Genomic DNA, 17500 nt, shown 5'->3' on the forward strand with positions numbered 1-17500 from the left:
ATGTGTGAAACGGCTGTCTGCATGTCACATCCATCTCCTGCCAGCATCCAGATATCACACATGGCTGTGATTTAGTCTATAGTTACCAATTGTGTATGTGTGTGTGTGGCATGTACTTTTGCATGTGCTTGAGTCTATTCACATGTATATGAATGAATTCAAGTTTTAAGCATCTGCACATGTTGTGGAGAGAGTGAAAGAGGGTATTTCCCTTGCCTCCGTATTCTCTAGATTAAATACATTTCCCATGAGGTTTGGGTGTTGTTGTTTTGAAGAGAGCCTTTAGAGGGCTCCGGTGTTTTGCTGATGAAGTTAGTAGCTGCTCATTGCAGGGAGTGCGATCCAACCTTTTGGCATCCTCGAGAAACATCCACTAAATCCATCCTGCTTCTTAATTACATGTATCTGAAGTCAGACATAGTAAGACACTTTGGATAAAAGTGTGTGGTTAATGACGTCACCTTAAGTAACCTACCTTAAGTAAGTACCTTAAGTAATGATACCTTTAGTAATGTAACTTCAGTCACAACACCTTTTATATCGTCACACTGGCAGAATCGGTTTATGATCAAGACAACATGCAAACAAGAAGAGTCTATGCTGCCACACAGCTATACTGTACTCCCATACTCCTAACACAGGATGTCCTCAATTCAAATTAAACCAATCACAGCTGGCCTCTCCCTGAAACCGAGACCACAGGAACTCAGTTGTGTGGCAGAATATGGGCGTTGCCCATTTCAATCTGTGGTAGCCAATCAAAGCGCTTCCCTTTGGTTTGAGAATATTGAAGGCAGACATGTGGTGACGATGGTGATGGAGGCCATAGAGTTTGATCAATAGGATCTGGTGTTGGCCCGCTCTCGTTAGGTTCTGTCTCGTTAGGGCCCGGTCTCGTTAGGTTCTGTCTCGTTAGGTTCTGTCTCGTTAGGGTCGGCTCTCGTTAGGGTCGGCTCTCGTTAGGTTCTGTCTCGTTAGCTTCTGTCTCGTTAGGGTCGGCTCTCGTTAGCTTCTGTCTCGTTAGGGTCGGCTCTCGTTAGGTTCTGTCTCGTTAGGGTCGGGTCTCGTTAGGTTCTGTCTCGTCAGGGTCCGGTCGCGTTAGGTTCTGTCTCGTTAGGTTTTGTCTCGTTAGGTTCTGTCTCGTTAGGTTCTGTCTCGTTAGGTTCTGCCTCGTTAGGTTCTGTCTTGTTAGGTTCTGTCTCGTTAGGTTCTGTCTCGTTAGGTTCTGTCTCGTTAGGGTCCGGTCTCGTTAGGTTCTGTCTCGTTAGGTTCTGTCTCGTTAGGGTCCGGTCTCATTAGGTTCTGTCTCGTTAGGGTCCGGCCTCGTTAGGGTCCGGTCTTGTTAGGTTCTATCTCGTTAGGTTCTGTCTCGTCAGGGTCTCGATGCAGACCTGGCAGAGAGCGGTTCCTCATGATTAGCTGACCTTTGACCCTAGATAGTCGTTGGCTCCTGTGGGTTTGTCAGACAGGTGTGCACCTCAGACAGGTGTACACCTCAGACAGGTGTAGGTGTATTAGCTCAGGTCGGTGGTAGGGTTATCCGAGGTAGGTCAAACAGGTGTAAGACTGGTGTGGGTTAGACGGGTGTATTGGCCCAGGTAGGTGAGACAGGTCGTCCCAAGTAGGCCCCACCCGGTATTATGGGGATTCTGACACCCAATATCTGATGAAGTCCAAACCACACACATGAGAACAAGCTGCCATTAAGATAAAGTGTGTTAGTTTGTGTGTGTGTGTGTGTGAGAGTGTGTGTGTGTGTGTGAGTGTGTGTGTGTATGTGTGTGTGTGTGAGTGTGTGCGTGTGCGTGTGCGTGAATGACCCTTAAGTCTCATAGAGAGCACTAAATGTGTGTGTCCACCCAACGGTTGCTATGGGAACAATCCTTAAGCCAACATCCTCAAGATCCTGTGCACTGAGGGGCGCTCTGTGAAGCTGAGCAGCAGCCCGGCACTTCTGGGTTTGTTCCCCAGCGTGTGCGGCCTACTGTGGGCAGGCACTCTTGAGCAAGATGCCCTCACCCCTACCTCTGTGCCTTCTAGACATGAATCTGGATTCAGTTAGTGAGGTCACTAACCAACTCAGGTACCTAGGTAACCAACAAACTGAATAAGAAGTTAGGTCAACTGAACGGGAACGCTGGATACATGTGTGTCATTCCTGAACTCTGTGTGTGTGTGTGTGTGTGTGTGTGTGTGTGTGTGTGTGTGTGTGTGTGTGTGTGTGTGTGTGTGTGTGTGTGTGTGTGTGTGTGTGTGCAGAACATGCGTGTGCGCAGCGTGTGCGGAGACACCTACTGCACCAAGAGCGGCCGTAAGTTCACGGGTCAGGTCCAGGAGAAGTTCCTGATCATCGACTGTGAGGAGGTCATCGCAGGGTCGTACAGGTGAGGACGCACACACAGACACACACACACACAGAGAGACACACACAGAGAGACCTACAGACACACACAGACACACGCACACGCAGAGAGACACACACAGAGAGACCTACAAACACACACAGACACACGCACACGCAGAGACACACACAGAGACCTACAAACACACGCAGACACACGCACACGCAGAGAGACACACACAGAGAGACCTACAAACACACGGAGACACACGCACACGCAGAGAGACACACACAGAGAGACATACAAACACACAGAGACACACGCACACGCAGAGACACACACACAGAGAGACATACAAACACACAGAGACACACGCACACGCAGAGAGACACACACAGAGAGACCTACAAACACACACACACATGCAGAGACACACACGCACACGCACACAGAGAGACCTACAAACACACACACACACACACACACACGCAGAGAGACACACGCAGAGAGACACACACAGAGAGACCTACAAACACACACACACACACGCAGAGACACACACACACACACACACACACACACACACGCAGAGACACACACACAGGCAGAGACACACATACGCAGGGACACACACACGGAGACAGACACACACACGCAGAGACACAAACACACAAACACACACACGCACACACTGGGGGTCAAACTCTCTCCACCTCCCTCCCTTTCTATCCATCTCTCTTTCTCTCTCTTACCGAAATCGACTCTTACGACTTAATGACAAGATGTATTGTCTGTTTTGAAATGAGTACGCTTCAAAGAGAGCTAAACACCTGAGGCTCTCTGTGAATACCGAGAGGCTGTACGGCCATACCTGTAATTATAAGGGATGAGATGGATACAGCGAAGCGATGTCAATACAGATCACACATGAATGTTGATTTACATGTTGGACACCTGGTGGGGGGAAACTGTGAGTTTTTTGGTTTGCTATGAAAGTGAAATGTGCTAATTTTGCGAAACGCATGTGCACAACATTTTGTGGAACCATTTGTGTCCTTCCAATGAAACATGATTGTTATTGTCATTTGATGGTAAGGACGGCAGGCATGTGTGTGTATGTGTGTGTGTGTGTCTGTGTGGTTGTTGATGTTTGTGTGTTGCAGTGGAGCGTCTATTTCACAACCTGATTTGCATGTTGTGAAACTCTGCTTAACATGATCCAAGAGAGAAATGAAAGAGTAGTTAGAGAGAGAGGTGGAGACAGACAGGGCGAGAGACAGACTGACAGACAGAGAGAGAGAGAGAGAGAGAGGGGGGGGGGGATAATTAGAACAATAAATCATCTCCTGGCGTTTTCTCTGTGACAGCTTAAGGAGGCGTGGTCTAGTCAGCCTTCATGCAGAGCCATTTGACTGATACACACACACACACACACAGACACACACACACACACACACACACACACACACACACACAGGTCACCAAACATGTGCTAAAAATTGTATGAACACTGAGGCGTGAGGCCGGTTGCTCTGATCCAGAGAGACGGAGGAGCGGCGGCGGAGAACATTGACAGCATGGCGCCCTGAGCCTTATCTTTAACAAGCTCCGCCTCCCCTGTTTACCTGGCCCCTCGACCCCACTGGGGGTTTCATAGATACAAGGTCCAAGGGCTTTGACGGCAGGGAACACATACATTCACTTCGCCGATTCAAACGTATGGAACAAAATATTTTGAGGTACATTTAGCAGACGCTTTTACCCAAAGCAGCTTACGACGGTTAATGCACACGTTCACTCGCCGACGGCGGAGTCAACGCTGCAGGGCGACAGCCAGCACGTCAGGAGCAGTAAGGCGTCTTGCTCGGGGACCGATCCAGAGATCGAACTAGCAACCTTCCGGTTATGAGCCAACCGACCCTGTAATGATAATAATAATAGTAAAACATAAAATAAGATATGTAAAGTATCTTTTGTCTTCCTGTCACTTCCCTGGGTTAAAAGTGCTCCCTAATGTTAAGTGAATAAAATTGAAATGAATCAAGAAGAGCGTCTTACCTGATGACTGGTCCTTGGCAGAGAGCAGGTGGATCGCTGGAATGCAGAAGTGATTCAGTTCAAAACACGATCCTCTGCATACCCGGTGTTGGTGCCCTCATGAGTCAGACCTCCTGTTGGCTGATTTTACTATTTAATGGTATATAATAATAATATGAATAATGATAACTTTATTTCTATAGCAGCATTTGAACAGTGTGAACCATAAAACATCCCATGGTGATATTAAACTATGCGACGCAGCAGGGATGGACCACAATCAACAATTTGCGTCTAATTTCATCTCATTAACAGGAGTTTCACGGATTAAGTAAACTGATGAAAGGTTAAATGGAAAAAAATGTATCAAACTAAAACCACACCAAAAAGTGTTTGAAGAAGAGATTAAAAAGATTTTAAGATTAGATTAGAATCTCAGATGGGACATCAGGGAATGATTTGGATTTTGCCAGCGACGTTCCCTCAGGCAGGGAAGTCCAAACTCTGATTCTTTCATCCAAAGCGATAACAGTGTATTCATTCTTTTAGATCCTAAATGAGCCATGAGGGGTGTGAAAGTATGTAGATTGGTGTGTAGATGTGTGTGTGTGTGTGTGTGTGTGTGTGTGTGTGTGTGTGTGTGTGTGATCAGGTGTGTGTGTGTGTGAGTGATCTGGTGTGTGTGTGTGTGTGAGTGATCAGTTGTGTGTTTGTGTGTGTGTGATCTGGTGTGTGTGTGTGTGTGTGAGTGATCAGGTGCACTCTGCTGTGTGTGTGTGTGTGTGTACAGTCAGAGGTAATCACCTTTACAAAAGCAGGGATTGTCAACCTGATATTGGTCACTAGGTGTGTGTGTGTGTGTGTGTGCGCAGTCTAAGAGTTAATCACCTTTATAGTAGCAGGGATTGTCGACCTGATATTGGTCACTAGGTGTGTGTGTGTGTGTGTGTGTGTGTGTGTTTGTGTACAGTCAGAGGTAATCACCTTTATAGTAGCAGGGATTGTCGACCTGATATCGGTCCCTAGCTGTGTGTGCTCTCAGTGCCCCTGATGACCAGCAGGGCGTGGTTGGTCATTGACAGATGACTCTGGGGCACCTCTCGCTGTCGGGCACTGGTTCCGCTCCGGGGTTTTACAACATGGCGGACCTTCATACATTAAAAAAGATTACGGTGGATTAATAGAATGACGTCATTAAGGAGCTGGTAGGATTATGGGCGTCTTGCTCAAGGGTGCGGCAGTAAGTCTTTGGACATCGGGGGTTGAATCCATTACCTAAAACCACAACCGACCCCTACCAGACCGTGTGTGTGTCACCATCTCGTCAATACAGAACCAAACTGTTCATCAGGCTGGTTCTCTCACTGCACCCTGTGAGGAACAGAGAGTGTCGCAGTCCTCAATGAGGTCCTCTTAATCCGGGCCGACCTATGAGGGGACAAACACTGCTGCCGAGAATGGCCTCGGAACAGGAAGGAGTCGACAAAGGAGGGCGAGAGCAGGAACAACGGAGAGAAAACAAAGCCAATCAATCACACAACTCAGATCCCCCCCTATTACTGTCAACCGTGCAATTGTGTCACATGGCGACACAGACACACACGCGCACACATATACGCCTCCACAAACAAACACACATAAACCTACGCTTAAACACGCAAACAAACAATACATTCTGTGGAAGTTCCTGGTTCCTTTTAACCAGGAATCGTTCCTTTTAACAACACAAGTTCCCAGGAAGCCGTGTTGTTAAAAGAACAGCTGCTGTGAGCTCTGTGTGTATGATCAGGTGGACTCTGTTGGGTGGGTGTGTGTGTGTGTGTGTGTGTGTGATCAGTTGTGTGTGTGTGTGTGATCTGGTGTGTGTGTGTGTGTGTGTGATCTGGTGTGTTTGTGTGTGTGTGATCTGGTGTGTGTGTGTGTGTGTGTGTGAGTGATCAGGTGCACTCTGCTGTGTGTGTGTGTGTGTGTGTGTGTGTGATCTGGTGTGTGTGAGCGATCAGGTGCACTCTGCTGTGTGTGTGTGTGTGTGTGTGTGTGTGTGTGTGATCAGTTGTGTGTTTGTGTGTGTGTGTGTGTGTGTGTGTGTGTGTGTGTGTGTGTATCCGCTGCGTCGGGGCGGGGCTGGTATGCAGCACGCGGCTCTCAGACGTCAGTCCTAGCTTAGAGCGGAACGCTGGGTGAGGCCGCCGGGCCCACAGCTATTCAGCCCAGCAGCTGAGGGCCCGAGGCCAAACTGTGGTGTGAACGCCACCACCGCCGGTACGCACGACACCGCCGGTAGGCAGGCCCCCGGTGGTGGGTGGCGCTACTGCAGGTCGTACCCACCGCCGGTAGGCAGGCCCCCGGTGGTGGGTGGCGGTCAGTGTTGTGCCTGAACGCGTTCATTGAACGATAGTTCATGAACTCGTTCATATTTTGGGCGAACGTGAACTGAACGTATTGTATTACTGCCTGATGAACGTTACTGTGAACTCGTTCATTCTGGTGTCTGTGAACGGCACCCTCACTTGGTTTAACTTGTTCAATATGGGGGTTATTTGTTTATCAACACGGCGGATGCGCGCGCAGATCGCCGTGTTGTTTGACCGGTTGCCATGGTAATCCCCGTGCGGTTCATTTGCAGTTGAGGTGTTGCCAGCTTACTGTTACATTAAACTGTAATCAGAAAAGGCGGTTATATGCTATAGACCCTATAGTATCTGTCGTATAAAGGCTGGGACGAATTTCAAATTATAAATATGTATTTATAATTTTATTATTTTGAAAGTATAGACCGGCACGATTCCCATTGAAACGAATGGCGCGGTGATTATTCTTCAAAACGAGAGCTGTTAAATTGTGGAAAATGAATTAAACTGTAATCAGACAACGCGGTTATATGCTTTAGACCCTAGAGCAGAGGTCCCAAATACGTAGATTGCGATCGACCGGTCGATCGCAAAGGTAGGGTGGGTAGATCGCGTGACGTAAAAAAAAAATAAAAAAAATACGTATAACGTTTAAACAAAAAAGAATTGCATCCCTATGGCATTTACCACTGGATTGATGAAAATTGTCTGTTTGACTTTGACAAACTTTTCCAAGACTCTCAAGACTGCTATCCATTTAGGGAAGATGTTGAGGTTGATTTACTCAATCACAAAAAATTGCAGCACTGTTTCACCTAAACACGTCTGCAGTGGAGGAAGAGATTTTGATAGTACAAACTGATATTGAGCTTAAATCCAGGGCTCATGGACAATTTTGGAACTTACTCACAAAGGAAAGTATCCAAACATGAGGAAATGTGCTACCTCCTTGACTGCATTATTTGGCTCTACTCTATTAAGTGCAAATACCATTCCACCATGACTGATTGTCATTTGGAAGCCTGCTTGAAACTAACTACCAGCAGCCACCGTGTTGGCGTTTTGCCATGTACAGTAGGTAGATAATTTTGACCTGCTCATTTTTAAAGTAGCTTGCACGCCAAAAAAGTGTGGGCCCCCCTGCCATACGAATTACGAATTATAAATATGTACTATCCATAACGTTAGCTCTCTGGCTCATAGTTCAGCGGACTAGAATACCTCATAGAATCATTGCTTGTTGGCCGGAAACGGAAAGGGGGGCTGTTCACGTTTGGTTGTAGTCTTTTCGCTCGGTTCTCCGTCTCATCAGTAGGGCTAGAACCGAGCGAAAAGAATACAACCAAACGTGAACACCCCCCTTTTCCGTTTCCGGCCAACGAGCAATGAGTCTTCCAAAATAAATCAATGGGATTTACGAAATGCGCTAAATGTGCAATAAAACACGATATAAACTGTATTTCGCTACGATACTTGATTCAACCACTCTATTTCATCCTAGACAAACCACAAAGGGGGCTCAATGTTCAAAATACCGGAAAAAACAAATAGCTCACAGCAACATATTGAAAAAAAGAACTATGAACTAGTTCATTTTTTGGAACTGTGAACTTCGTTCAAAATTTTGAATTATGAACGTTTAACTGAACTAGTTCATTTTAAAATTTGTGAACTGAACTTTGAACTAGTTCACGTAGAAAGTGAACTTTCCCAACACTGGTGGCGGTACTGCAGGTCGTACCCACCGCCGGTAGGCAGGCCCCCGGTGGTGGGTGGCGGTACTGCAGGTTGTGCCCACCGCCGGTAGGCAGGGCCCCGGTGGTGGGTGGCGGTACTGCAGGTCGTACCGGGGGTTACAGTAATGTTCAACGGGACAAATGGACAATAAAACAAAAAGTGATTGAACATTTGATTAATACTGTTCAGTCAATATTGTATTGTAGCTTGTTATACTTTGAAAAGTAGGGTTATATTCCGTCATATGTTTTCCTTTGTAATTTTTTTGTCGATTTGCGTTTCTTGCTAGATAATCTCACTGGGAGCAGAGGCAGCGTCGCTGACCTTATTAACGTCCCACTGGTTCCTACTGGTTCCCACTGGTTCCCACCTGCTCTGGCCTGTGGGACTGAGCGTGGAAGATGGACGTTACAGGAATAAAAGTCATAAATATATGTAATTAATTTTGTCAGGGCTTTCAGTTTCTTTATAGGCGTTATATTGGAGGGGAAAGGGAGTTGAGGAGAGAGGGAATGCGCCACAAGGCCTCCAGCCAACATAGCAAGCTCACAGGCAGGTCCGTACCCTGCTCCGAAGGCCAGATGGTCCAATTAGTACAGTAGATCTGTCTGGTGTAGACGTTGATGGTTTTAGTAAGTGAGTGTTTTCACTACAACATCTCAGTTTTATCTTGTGAGTTACTCACTTCGACCACGGTCCCAGTAAATGCTGGTCAGTTTGTAGTTTCCTCCGGGCTCTGTACCTCTCGCCTGCCTTGCTTCAGCCAACCGGAGGTGTTGAGATCTTATCTTGAGTTTGACGGTAAGCACTAGATGTGTGTCTGCTGGATGGGTGTGGCGGCTGTTAGTTCTTCTGTACGGGTGTCGTAATCAGTTGCTGGTATCTTTCAGTGAAGTCCAAACACGCCTTATCTCGTTGGAATGCACACGGTCCTATTCGTCTTTATAATTCATTTCCATGTTCCATCTCTTTATTTTCTTTTTTCGATTGACCCACCATTGGGTGGTTGGCTGTAATGTTTCCTGAATTATTTATCCAGAGAATATATCCACCCCAGCTGACTGCAGTGAAGTCTTTACGGTCTACAGCATTTAATCATAAGTTTGTTACTGCGGCTTGTGCTAATTTAGGGCTTTAACTGATGGTTTTAACTGTCAGATTCAAACGAATCATTGAAGTGGCTTCTAAAGAATGCTTTTATCCTTACTGTCGGCTGTTCTAACAGATGAACCAACGGATGATTTTAAACTTTAGACTTTAACTGATTTTTGTTGTTGTATACGGGGAATGGACTAATCTTGCGATAGTTGGTGCTTTGCACTTGGTTCTATGAACATCCTTACCGTGCCGGCAGCAATATATTGTTTTACTCTCTTATGACAAATGTTCTTATGGCAAGCGCTTTGGGTTAAAGCGTCTGCTTAAGGCCCTGAATGTAATCGTGCATTTTTGGAACTGATTTGTTAACTGTTCATTCTAAGAGAGGATGCTTCCAATCTGCCGTTGATCCAAACCATTGCTCTAACTCATTCTAACCTCCCTCACCCGGTTCCATGTGACGACCCCCCCCCCCCCGGCTCTAACCGTCTCTTACCGTCTCTAACCGGCTCTAACCGGCTGTAACCGGCTGTAACCGGCTGTAACCGGCTCTCCCCGTCCCCCTCTGCCTAGCTTCACGTGGCTGTCGGCGCAGGTCCACTCCAACATGGTCATGCACTTCTCGGGCCGCATCGCCGACAGCTTCGACCGGGAGTTCCGCTGCCTGTACGCCGACTCGCAGGTCATCGAGTGCTTCAGCGGGCCCGAGGACGAGGGCCAGACCTACTACACCTACCCCATGGCGCCCCCCCCCGCCCTGGGGCCCGGGGCCGGTGGCACGGGGGTCGGCCCCGGCCTGGACGTCTTCGAGAGGTAGGCGGGCCGTGGGACTCGTTTTTTGGCAGGATGCTGCAATGGGTTTGTAGATCACAAATAAGGAAATGGAGGAGGAGGATCATGCAGTGGAACAGAAGCTAAAAATAACTAAGTTAATATACAAATCTTTTTTGTGTTTTTTAACCTACATTCCCTGGATGGTTGTAGTTATTTCCCAGACTGCCGTTCCATGACCGATTGCGATTAGTTTAGAGTAGGGCTGTCAAACAATAAACCATATTTAATGAGTTCATCACATAAGGTTGTGTTTGATCAGGATGAATCACAAAGTGTATTGTCGAGTGTGTATGTGTCGGGCTTACGTGGTCGTGTTTAAACCACAATGCGGAACCCAACTCCATGTGCCCCTGGTTGATCTTCCCTGATTCAAACCCACCCGTGTGGGATCTCTACCTCCATGCATTGTGACAAATCTGCATTCTACGTATGTTTTACGTCATGCGATTTAATCGTGAGCGTTGGGGTATGTAGTTCAAATACGCACTGCACTCCACCCAGCAACATAATGTCTGTGCAGTTCCGGTGTCGGCTCTGTTCTCTGCAGTCTAACTCTGCGGTCCTAAGGGTCTTTTTCACACTACCTCCGTCCGTCGACGGATCTCATTGACTGCATGGGACGCTCTCAAAGTGCATTGTGGGTACGTCCGTTCTGTCGGCTCCGTGGCCTGCGTCAAAAAGTTGAGACATTTTCAACTATTCAGGCAGCGACGGATCCGTCGGCCAATCAGATTGCGGTTATGCAAATACACTCCCCGCGACTATTGGATCCATTTTGCAATAACAAGCAGGAACAAACAGGAAAAATCCAGCTGTTATATTTTTTTTAAGAAATTTGGAATGATAGGATTGTTTTTAGTCACCTGTTTGTTTCATCTGTTGTATTGATATCCACACATCAGCTTTGTAGCAGGAAGCGATTTGATTGGCTGCAGGCCGTGTCTTCAAAGACTAGTCCCCCATATGTCAGACACACCCTCGGCCATCCGCCGACGGACGCATGTAGTGTGAACCAGGCGTGACTCTGTTCTCTGAGGTCCTCTGCCCTCTGTTCTCCGGTTCTCCAGGCAGCGGGAGCGCGTCTGCTCGGAGAACTCCAGCAGCCAATCCAGCAGCAGCGTGTCCAGCGTGAAGGCGGCGCCGGGGATGAGCTCCAGCACCGTCTACAAGGTCACGCAGGGCGGGGACAAGGTCAGCCCCACCCCCCACGCCCCGGAGAGGAGGGGAGGGGCCGGGGAGAGGGAGCGAGGAGGGGGAGGTGGCCTGACCCCGGCGTTGCAGAACCACGGCCTCCAGGGACCCCGCACCACCCCCAACAGGGTGACCAATCACAGCCCGCTCCCGGAGCGGACCACGCCAGGGTACGGCCAACCGGGCGGAGGAGTGGACCGGACCAAGACTAGCCCGGCCGACTACCTGAGGCCCAACTTCAACCCCAACACCACAAAGTTCCAGGCCATGGGTCTGTACGACCACAAGCCCTCGGCCTATCACAGCGCGGCCCTGCCCCCCGGCGCCCACTCCCCGCCCCCCACCGCCAACGACAGCAGGCTGATCGCGCGGCGGCCGTCCTCCAACCTGTTCCTCAACAAGCTCACGGACCTCTTCCTGCCGCCCTCCAGCAAGGATCGGGAGCCCACCGCGGGGCGGCGCCCCTCTAGGGAGGAGGCCCTCCCCAGCTGGGGGGGTCCCGACCTGTCCCTCCCCCAGCCCGAGAGCCAGCAGAGCCTGCCTCCGCCGCCCCCCATCACGGGCGCCGGGATGAACCGCAGCGACGTCAAGAGGATGACGCTGGGCCACAGCAAGCTGGACCTGGTGAACCACTACAACAAGCTCAAGTCCAAGCACGTGTACAGCCGCTTCGAGCTCAAGAACGGGAACTAGAGCCCCCCCGGGGGGCTCGTCAGGGAGGGGGGGTGGAGGACTGCTGATCAAATGAACACGACCCAGGTGGCGTGCGAACGGCATGGCGACCAATCACGTGAGCCCATGTCGGGGGAGACGGGAGGTGATCCAGACGTGGATTATTGGTACACAAGTGATCAATGGTATTGATGATTGATACCTGGGAATGCCTTTCCCGTCCCCGGACCAACCCAGAGGTCTTCCATCTCCAGGGGTCTTTTTGTCCCAGCTTCCAGAGAAGGTCGGCGTTGCGGTGTTCCCTTCGTCTCCGAGCCAACAGAGAGGACGTACTGTACACCGTAGACCTCACAAAGCCCTGTTTACTGCTGTTGTCAACCTGCACAGACCACAGTTTACCTCCTTCCTATGATCACAAGGGGTAGAATCCTCCAGCTGTCACATGACCGGTTACATGACCGGCGGTCACGTGAGCTGTCACGTGAGCTGAGGTATAAGAGTCCCCAGGTTCGTCATGTTGTCCAAAACTGCCTCAAGTACAGGACCTTGTCTACAGAGGCGCTAAAGTTCTCTCTATCTCGCTTGCATTCTCTCTCTGGCTCACACTCTTTCTTGCTCTCTCACTCTCTAGCTTTCTCGCTGTCTCTGTCTCAACCATCCCTGTAATATCTTTAGGTATTTCTGTCTGTCTGCTAGCCACTCATCCATTCCCCACGGTGCCCCGATGGTAACGTTCTGTAGGAACGTTGGATGTTGTGCAGATTGCATTCACTCGTTTTCTGATGTCACTTGATGTGAACACAGGCAATCCTCTGTTCACGTTTTAGATTCTATGAGATATTCAAATACACAACCGCCCACATGGGAACCCAGTTCTCCCACAATGCATTAATTCAGAGTTCATACTTCCTGGCTTCAGAGCAGTCCTTACATGCTGCTGTCGGTCCACTGCGGACCAGTTGATCACCAGCCCTGATGAAGTCTCTGGGACTATGAATACATATTCATGTGTTCATAACATATTCAACTGTGGCTTCCTCAAGAACTCCATGACAATGGCCAGTGGAATAGAGCAACAATGGCTACAGTTACAGTTTAGCCGTTTGTACTGTTCCCAGAGATAAATCCTTTCTCTGTTGGAGCACGGTGCCTTTCCAACAGTTGACTGGAGAATAAAAGCAGAACTGAACTACTTTAGTGTTGTCACACCGGGCAAATATTTGACTTGTCAAAATGAGAACATTTGCGGTATCAACCGAGGCGCTAAGTTGTGAAGATCACCACAGCTAATCGTCTGCTGGGTTTTCTAACATCTATTGTTTTTCTTTCTTTCTTTCAAAAACACCAAATGTTGATAAAAAATTGTTTTATACAACTATGAAGTTTTTGATACTGGAGATAAACCTTCTTGTGGCCCTGTCGTGCAAGTGTACATTAATAACTACTAAATTAGGGACTAATGTAAATAACGTGCCTGTGTATACAATCTTTTTTGTACAAAGTCTTTGCATAATGTGAATGAATACAGGTCTTTGAGTTACCAGAAACTCTTCAAACACATCCTCAACAACATCCATGAAGCTGACTTGTGATTAACACCCCGAGACGACAGTAGTTCCTTGTGACCGTGTAGTTGTAAATATCACCTTTATATACTGTACTTTACATACTGTACATAGACAAATGAACGCTGATGCTTGGTTATTGTGACATGTGTTCGAGCTGGCACTTACTGTTACGAGGGGCTACTATGAAAATTGATAACAGTGTTAAAACATTTTCTAAGATGCAATAAAGATACTTTTGATCAGGTACCTCTGAGTTAGTGGTGTGAATATGAGGATGGTGGTGGTGATGGTGGAGTTGGTGCTGAGAATAGCGGAGATGATGATAGTGGCGGGGATGATGAAGATTGTGGCAATAATGGTGTTGGAGGTGGAGATGAAGTTAGCTGTGATGTTGATAGTCAATGGTGATAAGGACGACGGTGGTGATGATGAGGTTGTTAATGATGGTGAAAATGTTGGTGGTTGTGATGAGATGAAGCTGTTGGTTATGCTGATGATATTAGTTCAACAAAACGAAACGGCTATTTTATATTCCTGATTTATTGGGTCTGATCCAGAACGACTGTTACCATTTCCACAGAGATTCTCATTGGTACATCGAAAAACAACTTCTACCCTCGTCTCCTGAAACGCTCTATTGTCAACAACCTCCACAGGAAGTCCCAGACCAGAGGCCTGGCGTTCTAGAGTTCCACAGAGGAAATGTTTTATTCATCCGTCGGGCTGCAGCGGTGACTCCCGCTCTGGGGTTTAGCTCGGCCTGGTTTGAGTTTCACCACATGTTGTTATGGTTGTCTGCTGAAGGGTAGCAGATCCTCCCTCAACGGGATTCCTACCCAGTAGAGAATCCTCTGTTTCCTACCCAGTAGAGAGGCCTGTTTCCTACCCAGTAGAGAGGCCTCTGTTTCCTACCCAGTATAGGCCTCTGTTTCCTACCCAGTATAGGCCTCTGTTTCCTACCCAGTAGAGAATCCTCTGTTTCCTACCCAGTATAGGCCTCTGTTTCCTACCCAGTATAGGCCTCTGTTTCCTACCCAGTATAGGCCTCTGTTTCTTACCCAGTAGAGAATCCTCTGTTTCCTACCCAGTAGAGAATCCTCTGTTTCCTACCCAGTAGAGAATCCTCTGTTTCCTACCCAGTAGAGAATCCTCTGTTTCCTACCCAGTACAGAATCCTCTGTTTCCTACCCAGTATAGGCCTTGGTTTCCTACCCAGTATAGGCCTCTGTTTCTTACCCAGTATAGGCCTCTGTTTCTTACCCAGTATAGGCCTGTTTCCTACCCAGTATAGGCCTCTGTTTCCTACCCAGTATAGGCCTCTGTTTCCTACCCAGTATAGGCCTCTGTTTTTTACCCAGTAGAGAGGCCTCTGAATGCTCAGTGAGTGAGCGCCTCAAAAGCCCCGTCTCCCGCAGACGGGTTTGAAACGAGTTAGGTTTGTTGTGTTGTTATTTTGGTAATGACACCACTGGAGGTATGATAGTAGGCATGGGTTAGAAGGAATGGAGACAGTGAACGTGGCTGTACATCATTCCACCAGCGGAGAGTGTGATTAGCCATTATTAGCAAATGTTGCTCATCTATCCAGAATGCTAAACTAAAACACAGGAAGTGGCAGATTTTCGAAACGGTTTCTAACGCCTAATCACACTCTAATCAACAATTACGCCTTTAAGGTAATTGTTGCATTCCCAGTAGTCTGAGGAGAAATCAGAAGGCTGCATTGACCCGCTGTATGTGTTATTTATGTGCATACTGTGGCTGTATGTGTTGCACTGTTTGAACGGGTATAAGGGTGAGTTTGTCCCAGTGAGGGAGGATGAGTGGGTGGGGGACTGAATTAATGAGTGAGTGAATTAGTGAGAGTGGGAGTCGGCATGTGAAGAAGTGGTTGAGAGAGTGAGAGAGATGGCATGTGATCGAGGGAGTGAGTTAAAGAGTGGATGAGAGAGCGAGTTTGTTTGTGAGTGAGGGAGAAACGATGAGAGAGTGAGTGAGCCTGCCTGAGACCTGTGAAGACACCCTGGCCTCCGTGGTAACGCGAGTGTTGTTATAGTAGGGGGTTTGTGGGTCAGACGGTGTAACAGTAGCCCATGCGCTCAGGTTTCAGTCTTCATACCCATAACCTCCCCACCCCCCTCCTCACCAAAAATCCCAAATAAAGGCAGGCTGTCGTGTCAGGAGACCTTTCAATGTGATTCTCAATGTTGGATCTGATGCGGTCGTCCATGTTGGATCTGATCCGGTCGTCCACGTTGGATCTGATCCGGATGTCCATGTTGGATCTGATGCTGTCATCCATGTTGGATCTGATCCGGTCGTCCATGTTGGATCTGATCCAAACGTCCATGTTGTATCAGATCCGGACGTCCACGTTGGATCTGATCCGGACGTCCATGTTGGATCTGATCCGGTCGTCCATGTTGGATCTGTTCCGGTCGTCCATGTTGGATCTGTTCCGGTCGTCCATGTTGTATCAGATCCGGACGTCCATGTTGGATCTGATCCGGTAGTCCATGTTGGATCTGATCCGGTAGTCCATGTTGGATCTGATCCGGTCGTCCATGTTGGATCTGTTCCGGTCGTCCATGTTGTATCAGATCCGGACGTCCATGTTGGATCTGATCCGGTCGTCCATGTTGTATCAGATCCGGACGTCCATGTTGGATCTGATCCGGTAGTCCATGTTGGATCTGATCCGGTAGTCCATGTTGGATCTGTTCCGGTCGTCCATGTTGGATCTGTTCCGGTCGTCCATGTTGAATCAGATCCGGACGTCCATGTTGGATCTGATCCAGTAGTCCATGTTGGATCTGATCCGGTCGTCCACGTTGGATCTGATCCGGACGTCCATGTTGGATCTGATGCTGTCATCCATGTTGGATCTGATCCGGTCGTCCATGTTGGATCTGATCCAAACGTCCATGTTGGATCTGTTCCGGTCGTCCATGTTGTATCAGATCCGGACGTCCACGTTGGATCTGATCCGGACGTCCATGTTGGATCTGATCCGGTCGTCCATGTTGGATCTGTTCCGGTCGTCCATGTTGGATCTGTTCCGGTCGTCCATGTTGTATCAGATCCGGACGTCCATGTTGGATCTGATCCGGTAGTCCATGTTGGATCTGATCCGGTAGTCCATGTTGGATCTGATCCGGTCGTCCATGTTGGATCTGTTCCGGTCGTCCATGTTGTATCAGATCCGGACGTCCATGTTGGATCTGATCCGGTCGTCCATGTTGTATCAGATCCGGACGTCCATGTTGGATCTGATCCGGTAGTCCACGTTGGATCTGATCCGGTAGTCCATGTTGGATCTGATCCGGTCGTCCACGTTGGATCTGATCCGGACGACCATGTTGGATCTGATGCTGTCATCCATGTTGGATCTGATCCGGTCGTCCATGTTGGATCTGATCCAAACGTCCATGTTGGATCTGTTCCGGTCGTCCATGTTGGATCTGTTCCGGTCGTCCATGTTGTATCAGATCCGGACGTCCACGTTGGATCTGATCCGGACGTCCACGTTGGATCTGATCCGGTCGTCCATGTTGGATCTGTTCCGGTCGTCCATGTTGTATCAGATCCGGACGTCCATGTTGGATCTGATCCGGTCGTCCATGTTGGATCTGATCCGGTAGTCCATGTTGGATCTGATCCGGTCGTCCAT

General features: G+C 48.5%; 1 protein-coding gene across 1 annotated transcript in view; it reads left to right on the forward strand.

Annotated features, from left to right (window-relative positions):
* The window catches only part of fam83c (family with sequence similarity 83 member C), an 18222-nt gene extending 4206 nt beyond the window's left edge, over window positions 1-14016 (forward strand). Inside the window, exons 3-5 of the mRNA XM_079747258.1 lie at window positions 2260-2384; window positions 10139-10378; window positions 11467-14016. Coding sequence (XP_079603384.1) covers window positions 2260-2384; window positions 10139-10378; window positions 11467-12283 — 1182 coding nt within the window. The 3' untranslated portion in view covers window positions 12284-14016. The remainder of the gene's footprint in view (window positions 1-2259; window positions 2385-10138; window positions 10379-11466) is intronic.
* The last annotated feature ends 3484 nt before the right edge of the window (window positions 14017-17500 follow it).

Source organism: Pollachius pollachius (assembly GCF_949987615.1).
Source record: "Pollachius pollachius genome assembly, chromosome: 12".
NCBI lineage: Eukaryota > Metazoa > Chordata > Actinopteri > Gadiformes > Gadidae > Pollachius > Pollachius pollachius.